Consider the following 18,504-nt stretch of genomic DNA (forward strand, 5'->3'; position numbering starts at 1 on the left):
GTCTTTATTACTAAACAAAATACAGTATATGTAGTAAATTATACTAATAAAACTATAGCTGTTGTGATGCTGTGGGACCTTGTGAGCTCTTTTATACAAGTTATGTACACAGAAGCAGTTGATCTTGTCTATGTTCTATACCTATTCTATTCTATATATATATATATATATATATATATATATATATATATATATATATATATACTATGTGCTGAACTATATCTCTACATACGGTATTGCTAACAATAGGCCAGAATCAAACAGCCATCTTTTATAATTGTGGGTGTTGCAAACTTTCCACTATGCATCACAAACCCACTTCCTTCACTGTGGCTGGTAATTTTTAGCTTACAACTCTAAAAAAGAATCTTTGCTGATAGCATTTGTATGAGCAACCCTTTCATGTATGATGTCTGCTAGATCAGGGGTAGGCAATCTTTTGAGCACAGAGTGCCGAAAAATATTTTCAAAGAAATGGAGCGTGCATATTGTACAAACAATTTCAATTTCACACTTTAATCACAAAAAGGATTTTTTATAAAGTAAATGCTGTAAACTACATGAGTAGTAGTGAGAAATTAACATTCTTCACTCTCACGCCTCAGATCAGCCCCAATTCCTGCAACTCCACACCTCAAATCACTGTCCCCCCCCGGCACATCTGCCCCACGGCTGTAACCCCCGGCACATCTGCCCCACGGCTGTAACCCCCGGCACATCTGCCCCACGGCTGTAACCCCCGGCACATCTGCCCCACGGCTGTAACCCCCTGCTCATTTTCCCTGCTCATCTGCTCCGCCAATGTACCCTCGTATCTATGATATGCAGAGTGGTGAAAGGAAGCAGAGATGAGACACATCTACCTGTCCTGGCACACTCATCCTGCTGATCCACCTCTCACATCCAGCCCACGTGCTTGTATATGATGTATGTGATGACACATAAAAGCATCAGGAATGGATGCGCATTCATGAGCTTAGGTCAGGGGCATTTTCTGAAAGCAGTGGGCCTGTGTGCAGGATCATAAGTCGGGCCCCTGCAGCTGAGAAAAATTGCAGCGCTATGCGCCACAGGAACAGTTGGATGTGGTTTTCATTGCACTGAATACTGGCTGTGGCTTAAAGGGACACAGAGTGCAGGGGTTAAGTAGTAAGTGACACAAAGGTTCAGAATATTGTCAACAAAGTTCCCAGAAGCTCAATAGTAATTCCACAAACTGTCACCTGATTGTGGTTTTCTCAATCACAGTGAAATCCCTTCTTTCTGAGATTGGTAGTGGCAACCAAGCGAGTCATTTTTCTCTAGATGGTGAGCGGGGCTAGCAGGACTGTGATTGGCTTTAGCAGTGGCCAATGACAGTCCTCCTCTTCCTGGAAACAGTGACCACCCCCCTAGCAGAACTGCACTCAATCTCTTCCCCATCACAAAAGCTTATGGTCAGCTTGCCAATGCTAGTTCCCTGGCTGTCCTGATGACAACCCTGTGGAATCAGTCACTGACTTGGAACAACACTGATTATTTTTAAAGTACTTCTAAAGGCTCAAGATTTTTTGCCTGCATGAAGGTAAAAAACCTGTGTGCAACGACCCCCCCAGCCCCCCTAATACTCACCTGAGCTCCTTCTCGATCCAGCGATGTGTACAAGAGGAGAGCTTCTCCGGGGTCTCTCATCCCTTAATTGCTGAGACAACAGTGGGAGCCATTGATCACAGCCAGTGAGCCAATAGCCAGCAGGGCCATGCTTGTTTAAAAAAAAAAAAAAATCTCATTTGTTCTTAGACAGACACAGCGCTTCCTTATTCAGAATGATAGGGTTATATCTCCCCCTTCAGGAGTGGGACACTAGGCAGAAAAAAGACTTGGCTACGCCCATGGGCAGTCCTATAGGCCTTCAGTTTTTTCTGCCTAGTCAGGAGTAAGGACCTAGTTCCCTGCTGGGATCCCTGGTCCTGGCAATTTTTTTGTTTTTTGCACATGTAATCCCTGGGGTGGGTCGGTCCCTCTGGGGTTCTCCTCCACATCCCCCCCCCCCCGCTGAGGCCCAGGCCTCTGGCTTAGGTGCTTTGGAGACAATGTCCACCCCCCTCCAGTGTTGTCACTATGGGAGGTACACATTAGCACCTGATGGTTGGGTGGGTGACCAGGCATTCGCAGATCCACGCCACATGCGGCGGCCCTCCACTAATTTAGGGCGTGGCTTTGCGGCCTACCGAGCACTCGCGGCGGGCGGCCAAAAACTTAGGCCGTGGCTTTTGCGGCTTTTTACCGACTGGGCAATGTGCAAGGCGGCCCTAATACAGACGGCGGAGGTCGCCGCTTTCCATTGCGGGCTCTAGCCTGGTCCAGGCCCCCTGCGGACCTGTGCACTTGCGGCGGGCGGCCGAAAATTTGGGTCGCGGCCTACTAGGCTGCGGCCTGCCAGTCCGCATGGCCTCTGTGGACACATCCTTCCAGAGGGACGGCGCTGGGGGGTTGTTTAAGTGGGCCCTCCGTAGGCGCCCCTTGTGAGGGGCCTTAGTGGATGCCCCCTGTGTGGGGCCTCAGCCAGCGCCCCCTGTGCGGGGGTCTCATCCGTAGGCGCCCCCTGTGCGGGGGTCTCATCCGTAGGCGCCCCTGTGCGGGGGTCTCATCCGTAGGCGCCCACTGTGCGGGGGTCTCAGCCGTTGCCCCCTGTGCAGGGTATCGGCCGGTGCTCCTTATAAGGAGCCTGGGTCAAAGCCCCCTGTGTGGGGCCTCGGTTGACGTCCCCCATGTGGGACCTTAGTGACGCCCCGTGCGGGATCTAAGGGCCGGAGGTCTCAGTCGGTGCCCCCCGTGTTCTTTGTGTTTTCACAGGTGGCGCTTGGGCATATGGGCTAGTAAATGGCACCCCCCCACCCTAATACACTTTACTGAATTAAAACAAAAAACTAAACCTTAAATTAGCACAGATTTTTTGTATGATGTGAAAGATGTTACGTCAGGAAAATCGTGATCTTTATTACAAGCAAACAAATCGTGATTCTCATTTTAGCCAGAATCATGCAGCCCTACAACATATAACTGTCAGAGTGCTGCAAATTAAATGACTGCCAGCAAGTCTCCATAGATTCAGTCACCAGTGTAACTTTGAAATTATTCGCAAAGTATGGAAGCCAAAATAAAACCGTTAAAGGTCCATGTTGTACCCAGCCCACTTTCATTACTGAATTCGTTTTTTTATGAGAAGCCTGAAAAAGTTTTGGTCTGTCAAAATGACTTTGTTGACACCTACTTCCTGTAGGGCTTGGAATAGTTATAACTTTCAGTAGAATAAAGAAGTTGGTTGAGGAGAAGTCTTTCCAAGATGTACACATGGCTAAAAAAAAAAACCTTGCTTTCGAATGCTGTATGGATTACATTAGTTATACTGCTACGTTTTTTTTGTTTGTTTTTTTACACTTTTCTTGTTTTTGTATTTTATAGGTCTGATGATACTTGGTCAATTAACATCTCTCTGAGACACCTTTCCCAAGCCTTACTCCCAACATGTCTGTGGTGCAGGTTTGTGTGGTCTTTTTTAATACTTTGAATGTTTACTAATCAATTTCTGGCCTGCATGTTAGATTTATACATTGCCTTATATATTTCGTGGTTTTTCCTTAGAGGACAGCTTTAGTGGGGTTTACATATGCTAATCGTACAGGACCCATGTAACAGTATTTATACACCATGGATTATAGGCTTGTACCTTCAAGTGATTGGACACTGGCTGTTGACGACATGCCACCTTGGGGCGCCTCCCCAATAGCCCTACTCCACTCTGGGAGTCCTCATGTCTTACTAGTGTCTGAAGGTGATGGACCCCTTCTCCTTCCCTTATAAATCAGCATCACTAGTTTATTATTTTCTTCATTATCTTTTTAGATTTCTTCAACCAGCCCTTGCTGTCTACTAACACCAACACATGAGCAGTGTATCCAGATCGGTGTAACCTTGGGAAAACTTTGGGAGCAGTACCTGGACCCCACACTGGGGATGGTCTGTAATGCTGCTGTGGGGCACTGGATTCTGCATGGGGCATTCAACTTGACACTTCATGAAAAGTGTTTTTAGCGGCAGGGGTTCTATACAGGTCCAATACTGTGGTCCTTCGCTACCACCCTGGTAACGGCCACCCTGTCCCTGAAGACCCCTTGGTGGGTATGCCCATAGTGACAGGAAAACCCTGGACTTTATTATATGCACTCCAGCGTTGCAGACAAGTAAGGCAGGATCTCCCTATGTCTCTGACCATTACGTGTAAAACAGGGATATCTTTGGAATGTATTCAATTCACAGTGCAGTCTTTTCAAACTTGGTGCCAAAATTCAACCGCTCAGAGCTCTCATGTAGATGATTAGGTGTTGTGTCACTCTACTGGTCTCACACTTCTGCCTCTGTAAGGTATGCGCTTCCTCCCACCCTTTCACCATGAGGATTCATAGCAGGACAGTTTCCATATGGTTTTTCATGTACTCCTTACGGACATGCTTATCCTATCACTCGCACTCTACTCTGTAAGTACCGCACAGGGGAATACCCTCAATTGTAGCTATGGCAGAGAACAAGTGAAAGGGAGCCAATTCTAACAGCAGGTGAACATTTGCTCTGCCGATTGCCTGCACAGCTCTCAGCCTCAGAGTACATCATTTGAACCGGAACAGGACTCAGATTTAACACCAGTCTTCGAATCTGGTTCTAGCTTTACCTCAGGCATGCAACTTAACAAAAGCAGAATTAAAGGTAACCATCCTTACCTGTACTTTGCTACAATGTAAAGTAGTGAGTGTACAGCTTGTATAACTGTGTAAATTTGCTGTCCCCTCAAAATAACTCAACACACAGCCATTAATGTCTAAACCGCTGCCAACAAAAGTGAGTACACCCCTAAGTGAAAAAGTCCAAATTGGGCCCAAAGTGTCAATATTTTGTTTGGCCACTATTATTTTCCAGCATTGCCTTGCCACTGGGGTCCTCCTCCACTCCTCCATGATGACATTACAGAGTGGTGGATGTTAGAGACCTTGCGTTCCTCCTCCTTCCATTTGTGGATGCCCCACAGATGCTCAATAGGGTTTAAGTCTTGAGACATGCTTGGCCAGTCCATCACCTTTACCCTTACCCTTCTTTAGCAGGGCAGTGGTCATTTTGGAGGTGTGTTTGGGGTCGTTATCATGTTGGAATACTGCCCTGTGACCCAGTCTCTGAAGGGAGGGGATCATGCTCTGCTTCAGTATGTCATAGTGCATGTTTGCATTCATGGTTCCCTCAATGAACTGTAGCTCCCCAGTGCCGGCAGCACTCGTGCAGCTCCAGACCATGACACTCCCACCACCATGCTTGGCTGTAGGCAAGACACACTTGTCTTTGTTCTCCTCACCTGGTTGCCACCACATACGCTTGACACTATCTGAACCACATAGGTTTATCTTAGTCTCATCAGACCACAGGACATGGTTCCAGTAATAGTCTGCTTGTCTTCAGCAAACTATTTTTGGCTTTCTTGTGCATCATATTTAGAAGAGGCTTCCTTCTGGGACAACAGTTATGCAGACCAATTTGATGCAGTGTGCAGTGTATGGTCTGAGCACTGACAGGCTGACCCACCACCGCTTCAACCTCTGCAGCAATGCTGGCAGCACTCATGTCTATTTCCCAAAGAAAACCTCTGGATATTACGCTGAGCACGTGCACTCAACTTCTTTGGTTGACCATGGCAAGGCCTGTTCTGAGTGGAATCTGTCCAGTTAAACCGCTGTATGGTTTTGGCCACTGTGCTGCAGCTCAATTTCAGGGTCTTAGAAATCATCTTGTAGCCTAGGCCATCTTTATGTAGAGCAACAATTCTTTTTTTCTGATCCTCAGAGTTCTTTGCCATGAGGTGCCATATTGAACTTCCAGTGACCAGTATGAGAGAGTGAGAGCTATAACACCAAATTTAACACACCTGCTCCCCAGACACACTTGAGACCTTGTAACACTAACGAGTCACGTCATCGGGAGGGAAAATTGGGCCCAATTTGGTCATTTTCACTTAGGGGTGTACTCACTTTTGTTACTAGTGGTCCAGACATTAATGGCTGTGTGTTGAGTTATTTTAAGGGGACAGCAAATTTACATTGTTATACGAGCTGTACACTCACTATTTTACATTGCAGCAAAGTGCCAAGTGATCAGAGGTTTTTTTTTTTTTTTTTTTTTTTTTTTTTTTAACAGAAGATTTTATTGAACAAATCAGCATTGCAATACAATAAATTAGTACAGTCAATGCGGTTAGAATAGTGTCTACAAGATCTACCTTCAGTCAAAAGCCACTATTTAGCAGATAATCCAGTTTTCCTTATGGCATTAAAGCGTTATAAACTCTTAGGTAGTATAAAGTAGGTAACCAATATACAGTCAAACCTAGTAGGGATGGTGGTGGTGGGGGGGGGGGATGGGGGCGGGGGGAGAGGAGGGGACCGAGGGGGGGGGGGGGAAGGAAGGGGATGAGGGGGGACGAGCATCAGAAGAATAGACATGAGATGTAGGATGTCCTCCAATATGTTTCACGTCTTGATTATGGGGATGGGGGTTCAAGGTCCCCGGAGGCGTCCACCCAAGAGGACCAGATTTTATCAAACTTTCCTGGGCATTGCCTACTTTCATACGTCAGTCTATAAAGGGGGAGTGCCGTATTCACCGACCTTCAACACGAGGCCAGGGTAGGAGGCTCCACTCGTTTCCATCGCAATAAGATTTCACGCCTGGCATAATATAATGCAAAGGTTAGACACAGTTTGCTATATCTATCTCCCTCCACTTCCTCCAAATGACTAAGCAGTAGTATCTGGGGATCCACCGGCAAGTGTGAGCCTATGATATTGCTCAATGTGGAGGCCACTGTTGACCAGAAGGGGCGAAGTTTGGGACAAGACCAAACCATGTGCCAGAAAGTACCCTCCTCCTGCCTACCTCTCTGACAGTTGGGATCTCTTTGATGGTAAATGCGCGCCAGTCTCTGTGGGGTGAAATACGCTCTGTGTAGGAACTTAAATTGTATGAACCTATCTTTTGCAGCTATCATGGAGGGAATGTAGGAGATTAAACACTCCTTCCATTCCTCCTCGTTCAAAGAGGGAATATCAACCCTCCACTTTTCCCAGGTTTTAGTTAATTTGGCGTCATACTCCACTCTAAGGTAAAGATATAATGTTGAGAGAGGCTTCCCCATCACACTGGAAGTCAAGAGCCGTTCAATGGAATCTGGTTCCAGAATGAGGGGGGCAGGGAACTGAGCTTCAAAGGCATGTTTCAGCTGCCAGTACCTGAATTGGAAGGAGGGCGGGATAGCGAAGGATTGCCTCAGGGCTTGGAAAGTCATAAGTCTACCCTCTTTGACTATATGTTTTAATGTGAGAATTCCCTTTTTTGCCCAAAGCGAGGGGTCCGGTATGCTGTAAAAGTGGGGGAACATAGGGTTACCCCATATGGACATGTGAGGTGAAATGAGATTGGGCTTCCCATATATTTTCCTAGCTTCCTGCCATACCTTCACGGTAGTTCGCATCAGCGTTGTCATGGACGGACTGGCTCTAAGTCCACGAAACGGGAGATTTCTCAGGGCCGCATAGGAACCCAGAATAGCTGCCTCCAGAGTGACCGCCGGATTCTGTGTGGGCTGGGAGAACCACCACCGAATCGTGACCAGAACAGCTGCCCAGTAGTGAATTTGAAAATTCGGTAGCGCCAATCCCCCCCCCGAAAGTGGGAGATATAAAATCTGCTTGGCCACCCTAGGTGGCCTCCCAGCCCAGACAAAGTGTATCAGCAGACTCTCCAATCTTCGGAAGAAAGTCCTAGGGATGTGTATGGGTGTATTACGGAAGAAGTAGAGATACTTGGGAAGAAAGATCATTTTTAGCAAATTGACTCTGCCAACAGGGGTCAATGGAAAGGAACAAAAGAGAAAATTGAATGACTCGCGCTATATGGATATATGTGTGGCCAAATTCGTCACACAAAAAGCACTAGATACAATATCAGTGAATATATAAACCATCTGTGTAGTCATATATCACAATCAGTGTAAACAGATCACAAAAATGATCAATGAAACATAAATCATCAGTGTAATAATATATCACAATCAGTGCAAACAATTAAAAAATAAAGTCCAAATAAAATACACTGGAAAGAAACCCATGTGAAAGAATCAAAAGTAGTCCAAAAAAAGAACTCAAGACAGGGTGAGTTTGGCAATCGCAGGTCTTGCAACCGCATGGAACCTCAAATATGTAGAACCACCACCAAAAGTGAGAGCCTGGCCGCTTACCAGAACCCCACGACCCCCCGTTACAGAGGGTCTGAGAGGGCTTTTGAGATCCTAGTAATCCGGACTTCCCAGGGACGGAGATGGAGCAGAGATGGGAATGAAAGCTGGAAAAGGGCGTCAGGTGCTGGAGTAGAAATGGATGGATCCACAAGAAGGGGGCTCAACCCTCAGCATAGTGGTGTCATCATAGGAGAGAAAAGAGGGAGGGCTCCCATAGTGTAAAATCAATTGGTAATTTATTGTAGAAAAAAACAAAAACACTCACATGTAGGTAAGACAATCAACGTCATCAATCGGAAAAACGAACTGTGGCACCGGCCGGATGACCACAGATAGCTCGTCCTGTTAAGAGTACAGCGACAGTGGGAGGTGGCGCGATGATGCGCCAGTACTCTTAACAGGATGAGCTATCTGTGGTCATCCGGCCGGTGCCACAGTTCGTTTTTCCGATTGATGATGTTGATTGTCTTACCTACATGTGAGTGTTTTTGTTTTTTTCTACAATAAATTACCAATTGATTTTATACTATGGGAGCCCTCCCTCTTTTCTCTCCTATGATGACACCACTATGCTGAAGGTTGAGCCCCCTTCTTGTGGATCCATCCATTTCTACTCCAGCACCTGACGCCCTTTTCCAGCTTTCATTCCCATCTCTGCTCCATCTCTGTCCCTGGGAAGTCCGGATTACTAGGATCTCAAAAGCCCTCTCAGACCCTCTGTAACGGGGGGTCGTGGGGTTCTGGTAAGCGGCCAGGCTCTCACTTTTGGTGGTGGTTCTACATATTTGAGGTTCCATGCGGTTGCAAGACCTGCGATTGCCAAACTCACCCTGTCTTGAGTTCTTTTTTTGGACTACTTTTGATTCTTTCACATGGGTTTCTTTCCAGTGTATTTTATTTGGACTTTATTTTTTAATTGTTTGCACTGATTGTGATATATTATTACACTGATGATTTATGTTTCATTGATCATTTTTGTGATCTGTTTACACTGATTGTGATATATGACTACACAGATGGTTTATATATTCACTGATATTGTATCTAGTGCTCTTTGTGTGACGAATTTGGCCACACATATATCCATATAGCGCGAGTCATTCAATTTTCTCTTTTGTTCATTTATGTGTTTGTGTCACATTTAGACATCGCTGCTCTTTTATTATAATTTTAGACACTTTGAAGCGCAATTTTTTTATATATATTTTTTCAATGGAAAGGAACGCCAAGCAGCACATCTAGCCGTAAGCTGTGTCATGAGTGGTCGCAAATTGTTATCCATGTAGTCTTTGACTTTGCCGCTAATTTGGATCCCCAGATATTTGAAATCATCTACCCATTTGAGCTGCGGGTGTGGCACCCTAGGGGTCGAGGGGTGGAGCGGGAAAAGAACCGACTTGTCCCAATTAATCCGAATCCCCGAATACCCACCGAATCGGTTAATCAGATCCAGTGCAGTCTGTAAAGAGGACGACGCATCTGCTAAATAGAGCAGAGCATCGTCCGCATACAATGATAACTTCTCCTCAATTGGACCTACCCGGAGACCCTTCACACCCGGATCATCCCTCAGCAATATAGCCAGGGGCTCCATTGCCAGAGCAAATAGACCCGGGGAGAGAGGACATCCCTGTCGCGTGCCACGAAACAATCTGAACTTCCCCGATAGGCATCCGTTGGTACGTATTCTAGCTGAGGGGCCATGATATAACATGCGGAGCCATTTCGTAAAACCCGGGCCAAACCCGAATCGCGAGAGCATCTCCCATAGGTAACCCCACTCGACGGAGTCAAAAGCCTTCTCCACGTCGAGTGAGGCCACCATTCCTTTAGTCGCCTCATCTGCTCTATGTGGGTATAAAGGCATCTGATATTAATGTCAGTTCCCCTCCTGGGCATGAAGCCTGTTTGATCCCTGTGAATGAGGGCAGTAATGACCAAATTAAGCCTGTTGGCCAACACTTTCACCAGTACCTTTGCATTGACGTTTAGAAGGGATATGGGGCGATACGAGGAGCATAGCGTGGGGTCCTTCCCTGGCTTAGGGATCACCACTATAATTGCTTCGCTCATTTTGTCCGGGAGTTTTTCAAGACGCCTCGACTCAGAGAAGAGGTCCTGTAATTTATCAACTAGTTCTGTTGCATATTGTTTGTAAAACTCCACAGGGATGCCATCAGGACCCGGTGTTTTCCCTGTCTGCATTGATTTAAGTGCCTGGAGTATCTCCAAAGACGTAATTGGGGCGTCGAGCTTGTCACGATTTGTAGCTGTAAGGGTTGGGATATCAATATCATCTAAGTATGCTACTAAATCTTCTCTTCCATAGTCTACCCTGGAGCTGTAGAGGGATTTATAGAATTCCGCAAAACAGCCATTTATCCCTTCCAGTGTATGGATCAGCTGTCCCGATAGGTCTTTAATACATGAGATACTCATCCCACTTGCCTGTTCCCTGGAGAGCCAGGCCAACAAACGGCCTGACCTCTCTCCCTGCTCAAAAATCCGCTGGGACTGAGCCAACATTTTCTTCTGGGTGAGAGGTACGGAGACGCACCACCTCCTTCGTCATAAGTTGTAGATGCGAATAGTGCACAGGGTCTCGGGTACAAACAAAAAGAGCCTCCGCACTGCCCGCATCCCTCTCAGCCTTAATCAAGTCTGCCCTACGTTCTCGTCGGACTCTGGCAATGATGGTCTGGTACTGCCCCCGCGTTGTGGCCTTAAAGGCGCCCCACACTACTGTGGGGTCTGCCGAGCCCACGTTTACTGCCCAAAAGTCAAGCAATTCCGTTCTAAATTGGGAATCTACTGCATTGTCTGAGATCCAAAATCTGGAGAGCCTCCATTCCCCCACCACTGGGCCTAGGGAGAGATCCAATGACAACAGCAAGGGTGCGTGATCAGAAATTCCCCTAGGGAGTATTTGTATGTCTGTGACCCGTGGGAGGACCGGGCTCCCTGCAAAGACCAAGTCTATACGGGAAAACGTTCTGTGAGGCCGAGTGGCAAGTGTATGCCCTGGTCTGGGGGTGACGCCACCTCCCGACATCAGTCAAGCCATAAGTATCTGCCCACTCAGCCAACCCAGAGCAATGATGTCCCGCAGGAGTTAGCCTGTCAAAATCCGGGTCAGGGACCAGATTAAAATCACCGAGTATAACAGTATTGTCAGATGCAAAGTCGACTATCTTGCTAGTGATCTGATTGAGCACCACCAAGGAAGCCGGGGGAGGCAAATACAAGCCCACAATGGTCCACGTTAAAGAGTATATTTTGGCATAAATAATAACATACCGACCATCAGGGTCGAGGGCCAAATCCAAGAGCCGAAAGGGGAGTGACTTCAATACCAGAATAGTAACACCCCTAGAGGAAGTGGAGTTCGTGGAGTGGTAGTGATGGCCCACCCAAGGCTTTTTTAGGGCCAGAACCCTACGTCCTGTTAGGTGTGTTTCTTGGAGTACACATATATGTGGGTTATAAGTTTTAATAAATTGGAACACCAGGGAACGCTTGACCGGGGAGTTCAGTCCCCTGGTGTTCCAGGAGATGATGTTAAGGGAGGACATGTCTGCCAAGAATAATAATAATGTTAGGATCAGTGCAGATCACGGCTCTTGGACTGGACCCCCGGGACCCGAAACAGACACATTTGGAAACAGTGCAATGCTGATGAGTTAATTTTTTTGGTACAAACATCAAACAAAAACAAATAAACCAAACTAAAAACAGATAAAGGATGCCAGTATCTAAAGTAAATGGAACTAGCCCCGTTCGGGGAACTTTCCCCACCCCACCCAACCCCCTAAAACTGAGGCGGGTTTCAATCCCAAACTTATTCAGCTCGCCGGCTGCAACAGGGGGTCCGTGAAAGAGGCGAGCCCACCCCCCGAGACTTCACACGGGGGGGGGGGGTTGGGGGGGAGCAGCAGTTCAAGCGGCTTTCCACATGTGAGATCTCCGCTTGTGCAGCAGGCTGTGAGGACATAGAAGGTGATCAGAGGTTTTTGATCCCTCGGTTCTCAGCCTTCAGTGAGCAGAGAGCTGGTGTCCCTTGGGCACTCACTGGAGCGCTGAGCTGTGGAGGGAGCAGCTGGCTCACTGGGGGGCTGAGCCAGCTGCCAGTCCAGGGCCGGCTCTGTGACATCAGCCAACAGGGCTTTTGCCCACTGTCTTCTATAAACAGGTCACAGAAGTGCAAAATGAACTGCACTCCTGTAATCCCAGAAGTATAGCCAAAATAGCTTTGGCTATACTTCTCCTTTTAATACAACTATCTTTATTCAGGGCTCAAAATGCCCTGCCTCTTCTCCTACTCCAATTTCTCACCCTGATATGCTTATCCTAGAAGATGCAGAAGAGGATGCTGAGGCAGTGTTGGAGGAAGCTGCTGAAGATTTCTTTCTCCCCACATTGCCAATGTATTGAAGAAGGAGCTTCATGCAACATGCTTGCTTGTTGAGCTCATTGGCTGTGTCTGCAAAATCCTTGGCATTGTGCAAGTTGACTCTCCTCCATCTTGCCTCGCTTCTTTGGGCACAGAGAGATCTACAAAAACTTGCAGTTTATTCTATGTTCATGAACAGATAGCATGCGTAGTTTATACCAATTGGGACACTCCTGAAAGGATTTCTACTTGCTCAAAACTTTTTTTTGCTGTGCCCTATTCAGCCCAAAAACCAGCTAATTCATGTTGTTGACCCTGTCATTTCTGTCCAAAATAAACATCTCACTGTACCTATTAAAGATGTTCCTCCTTTCAAAGAATCTGCTAACAGAAACTTTGACATGCTCTTAAAAGCTCTTTCACCTGGCAAGCTGAACCCTGTAGCCAGCTCTCCCTGCTAGTTCTGTATATAAGACTGCAGCCAACTGGACTAGATCAATTGTCTTCACTTGCCTTAACGTGCTTTGGGACACCTCATGAAACAAATATTCAGAATGTCTCTAATCTCCATTCATATGCACAGAATCTTAGGATGCTAAAGACTTCCACAGAAGAAGGTGCCTGTAAAAAGCATATGACCTTCCAGGGAAGACGTTTGTTTGGTGAGGCACTTGGCCAATTCATTGGAGGTCATAGGTGGAAAGGTAAGTATACTAAATCCACCCTCATCAGGAGACCCTAGCTCCTCAAAGTGCAGAACACTTGCACGCTCCAAGTTTCAACCTCCAAACCTTATTTCAACCATACAGCACCAGGCTTAGCCAACAAAGTCCACCAAGCCTTCTCAAGCCCTCTTCAAAATGAAGGGGTGCCCTCATTCCTAAGAGTGGGGGGATGCCTATTGCAGTTTACATCTTTCTGGGTAAGAGATGTCCCAGACTTTTTGGTTCAATCAGTGGTTTCTCCAAAGGGTATAAATTAGAGTTCAAAACTCTACCCCCTCACTTCTTCCTCTTTCAAATCAACCAAAAACTTCCCAAGTACAGTCTGATTTCCAGAATGCCCAGTGCTGTCACAGGATAGGTTTAAGGGATTTTACTCAAACCTGTTCACGGTACCAAGGCCCAACAAGGAGTAAACATCCTATCCTGGACTTAAAGCGGGAGTTCTGCCCTTTTTTTTTTTTTTTTTTTAAAGTCAGCAGTTACAAATACTGCAGCTGCTGACTTTTAAAATATGGACACCTACCTGTCCAGGTGACCCTACAGTAGAAATAAAACTTTTTTGCAGAAGAGAGTTTAACAAGACTCGCGGCCACTCATTAAAATTAGAAGAAAAGAGGTTTAACCTTAAACTACGTAGAGGGTTCTTTACTGTAAGAGCGGCAAGGATGTGGAATTCCCTTCCACAGGCAGTGGTCTCAGCGGGGAGCATCGATAGTTTCAAGAAACTATTAGATAAGCACCTAAATGAACACAACATACAGGGATATATAATTAATACTGACACATAATCACACATAGGTTGGACTTGATGGTCTTTTTTCAACCTCACCTACTATGTAACTTCCTGGTTCCCTACTGCGCATGCGCGACTCGCGCTGCGCTATCCCACTGGTCCCTGCTGTTTTCTGGGACCCGTGTGTCTCCCAGAATACAGCGGGGGAGGAGGGGCTGGGAAGTGGCATAGATACCCGCAGGTGGCACGGGTGTCTATGCCTGGAAGTGGGAGCAAAATAACTGTATTAGACAGGTATTTGCTCCCCCTGAAAGATGCCAAATGTGACACCGGAGGGGGTAAGGAACCCGGAAAAGCGGAAGTTCAATTTTTGGGTGGAACTCCACTTTAAGCAGAGTTCCACCTAAAAGTGGATTTTCCGCTTTAAGGCCTCCTAACCGGCTCACATTTGTGAAACCTGAGCTTTTGCGAAGGATGAGGGAAGCAGGAACCTGATTTTGACAGGTACCTGCTCCCACTTCCGTTCCGGTCGCCTTAGGCGATCGGAAGCAAATGTTCTCTTTCCTGAAGTCTTCTGGTACACATGATAGGTCCTAAAAAACTTCTGGACCAGTCACAGAATGCAGCGCCTCTCGCACATGTGCAGTGGGCACCCTGCTGTGAAGCCATAAGCTGTCACAGATGGGTGCCCATAGTAGAGATGCTGGCGCGCCGAGGGGGGATTCGGGGAGAACATGGCTGCAGTGAGTACACCGCTGGATCGTGGGACAGACGAGTGGCTGTTTATTAAAAGTCAGCAGCTACACTTTTTGTAGATGCTGACTTTTAATAAACAAATAACTTCGCTTTTAAATCCCTCAGCAGATTGCATCAAATTCCAAAATTTTGCATGGAATCCACAAAGTCAGTAATTGCCTTTTGAGATGGAGAGAATGCATGCGTTCCATGGACATTCAAGATGCCTATCTGCGTGTTCCTGTTTACCCACCTCATCAGCAATTTCTACATTTTGCAGTGATAGACAACCATTAACAAGTTGTTGCACTACCCTTCTGCCTATCCTACTTTCTAAAGGTTTTCACAAAGATCTTATCACCCTTGCTTGCCCTCCTCAGAACTCAGGGCATTCAAGTGACAGGCTAACTAGACCACCTTCTACTGAAGGATTCTTCTCCCCCTACAACTCTCAGTAAATGTCCAAAAGACAATACCGCTGTTCTAGGCATTTGGCTGGATGATCGATTTCAACAAATCTCCTCTCCAGCCTTCCCTGTGCCTGGAATACTTGAGACTAATCCTGGATATATTGTTCTGCCATACTTGTGCCCTGCTCCTAAACATCCAAAGGAATTCTAATTGCCTAGAGCAACTGACGTGTACCTAAAAGCTACTGCTTCCATTAGACAAACTAATTCCCTATTTGTTCCTTCCCTGGAACCTCGCTAAGGTCACCCTGCTTTATAATCTTTCTTTGCACAATGGATAAGGAATTTGATTAAAAGAGCTTGTGCTCTTAAACAAAAACTTCCCTCTGCGCTGTTACCTGCCTGCTTCATTACATCTGTTGGAGTATCCTGAGCCTTTAGGCACCAAGCCTCTGTTCAACTGTGTAAGGCATCTGGTCTACTGTCATATTTTTTCAAAATTTTACCAGATCGATGACCATTGTGAATGCAGCTTTCTGCCATACACTACAGGACACAGGCCACCTCCCCTAAATGATTCTAACTTTTTATTGCTTGCTACAAAGCTGAGGACCCAGACCTGGGTAGACTTATAGGGGAGGCAAAATACAAAGATATAACAACCATCCCTTAAAAGATAGATATGATGGGTATACTCAAAACAATGGGACCCCACCAAACTATCTGACCCTCCCTGTAAACAATTTGATCCTACGTGAATAAGTGGGGGAGCCCGCGGTTATGGAGCCCTCCCTTCCCCAATATATTGCACCCCCTAAGACACCTGTAATACCCCCGGCTACCTTTGGGTGGAGGCTGAACTGTGAAATTCCTGAAGGAGCAGCGTGATTTTGCAAATGCAAAAATAATTCACGCTGTTTCCATAAACGAAAATCTCAGTGGCTAGCCAAAACCTGAATTAAGGGAACGAAACATGTAAGCTTTCTTATGCTGGGAAAGCACCTCCGTCATGCACCCCCCATCCCCCCCCCCCACCAGAGTTAATACCTATTTGAGGGTATTGGGGTACTGAACTGCTACTTGATCACCTATACTTGGAAACGATCCATGAACATGAATAAGTGGGGCTCCCCCACTTATTCATGTAGGATCAAATGGTTTACAGGGAGGGTCAGATAGTTTGGCGGGGTCCCATTGTTTTGGGTATACCCACCATATCTATGTTTTAAGGGGTGGTTGTTATATCTTTGTATTTTGCTTATTATAGCCAATAAATTATTGTGTAGTTTACTCTTCAGGGTGTGTTTTTGGTCATTTAGTTTTTTATTTTTCTACTTTTGGTTTATATAATATTATATAATATATTGATTACACCCCCCGATACTTATTCGGTGAGTGCTACCTTGAGTGCACTTAGGCGGGACTCCCATTTTCCATTTTTGTTTCTCTTGTAGGGGAGGCACCCCAGGGGTGTATCTCGCAAAAGTGAGTACACCGCTCACGTTTTTGTAAATATTTTATGTGACAACATTGTAGAAATGACACTTTGCTACAATATAAAGTAGTGAGTGTACAGCTTGTATAACAGTGTAAGTTTGCTGGCCCCTAAAAATAACAACACACAGCCATTAATGTCTAAGGTGTCCTTTTATGAAACTGCGGTAAAATACTGCAATTCAGTTCTCAGGCATTCTCAGAAGAGATCGCTCTCCTCTGAGTGCCTGTTTATGAAAGTGTGTAGATCGCTTCTCATGTTGAGTTGAGGAGCGATCTACAAACTCCGGGAACTCCTCAGAACGGCTCCTCTCACTGTAATCTTGCGTGATGTAGCGGGATTACAGTATGAGGAAACGTAAAATACAAAAGTGTAACGCGAATCAGCACACATTATTCCCCAACATAGTAATAAAATAATAAAGTTAAATTCCCCCTACACAATATACATTAACCTAATTATTAAAAAAACATTATTTTTATCAATATGTAAAGATCATATTTTTTAATACATTTTTTTTTAATAAAGTATACAAGTATAAATATTAACAAATTAAAATAAAATATATTTCATAATTGATAAACATAAAAATTGATAAACTGGTGCGAATCCACTGCGGGTTCCCGCATCGCACCGACTCGCATGTCAGTTCACACTGCCATATGCGAATCGCTGGGGAGTGTCAATACATTGTTAACGACACCCCCAGTTCAGCTTGCATATCGCACTGCAAACTGACAGTTCGGACATGAATCGGATCGCATATGTGTGAACACACATGCGATCCGATTCTGGTCTGAACAGAAAAAAGGGTCCTGTGCGTGTTTGCACCGAATGCGGTGCGATATCAGCTATACTATCTGTACAGCTGATATCGCACCGCACAGACATCGTATGTAATGTTAACGGTAGTGCGCTGCGAATTACATGCGATGTCTGGCATCGCACAAGTGTGAACCGGGCCTAAAAGTTAACGTCACCCCCAAATCAGTTCACATATCGCATTGCGATCTGCAAACTAGGACAGGAATCGGATCGTATGGGTGTCAACACCTATGCGATCCGATTCTGCTGCAGACCAAAAAAAGGGTCCTGTACGAGTTTGGTCCGAATGCAATGCAAATTTAGCCATACTATCTGTATGGCTGTAGTCGCATCGCACAGAGATCGGATGTGATTTGCACTGCAGTGCGGTGCGAATCACATCCGATCTCGGACACCGCAGCAGTGGGAACCAGCCCTAAATCATATTGCATTTGCACCAAAATGGTACAGGGCCCTTTATTTGGTCCGCACTCTAATCAGATCGCATGGGTGTGAACACCCATGCGATCTGATTCCTGCAACATTACATAGTTCACACTGCGATCTGTGAAATGATCTGGGGGTGTCATTAACTTTACATTGACACCCGTAGTGGTGCGCAGATGTCAATGTAGGTGCGAGGTGGAAACCCGCACAGGAATCACGCTGGTTCACGCATCGCACAAGTGTGAACCCAGCCAGAGACGTGAATATCTGAAAAGATATATGTATATCTGTAAAGATATATATAGCTATCTATCTATATATACACACACACTATAAATTCCTATCCTGCTGGTTTTGGGGTGTGTAATGGTGGGGAAGATGTGCTCTGACTTTTTGGTGAAAGCAAGAAGTCAAAAGACTTCTTGCTTTCTCCAGAATACTCATCCAGCTT

At 45.9% G+C, this 18,504-nt stretch overlaps 1 protein-coding gene across 1 annotated transcript in view; it reads left to right on the forward strand.

The window, feature by feature from the left end:
- CSK (C-terminal Src kinase) overlaps positions 1 to 18,504 on the forward strand; it is a 229,378-nt gene that overhangs the window by 100,830 nt on the left and 110,044 nt on the right. Inside the window, exon 2 of the mRNA XM_073619012.1 lies at positions 3,445 to 3,522. Coding sequence (XP_073475113.1) covers positions 3,508 to 3,522 — 15 coding nt within the window. The 5' untranslated portion in view covers positions 3,445 to 3,507. The remainder of the gene's footprint in view (positions 1 to 3,444; positions 3,523 to 18,504) is intronic.

The sequence above is a fragment of the Aquarana catesbeiana genome, linkage group LG03, assembly GCF_042186555.1.
Source record: "Aquarana catesbeiana isolate 2022-GZ linkage group LG03, ASM4218655v1, whole genome shotgun sequence".
NCBI classification, from domain to species: Eukaryota; Metazoa; Chordata; class Amphibia; order Anura; family Ranidae; genus Aquarana; species Aquarana catesbeiana.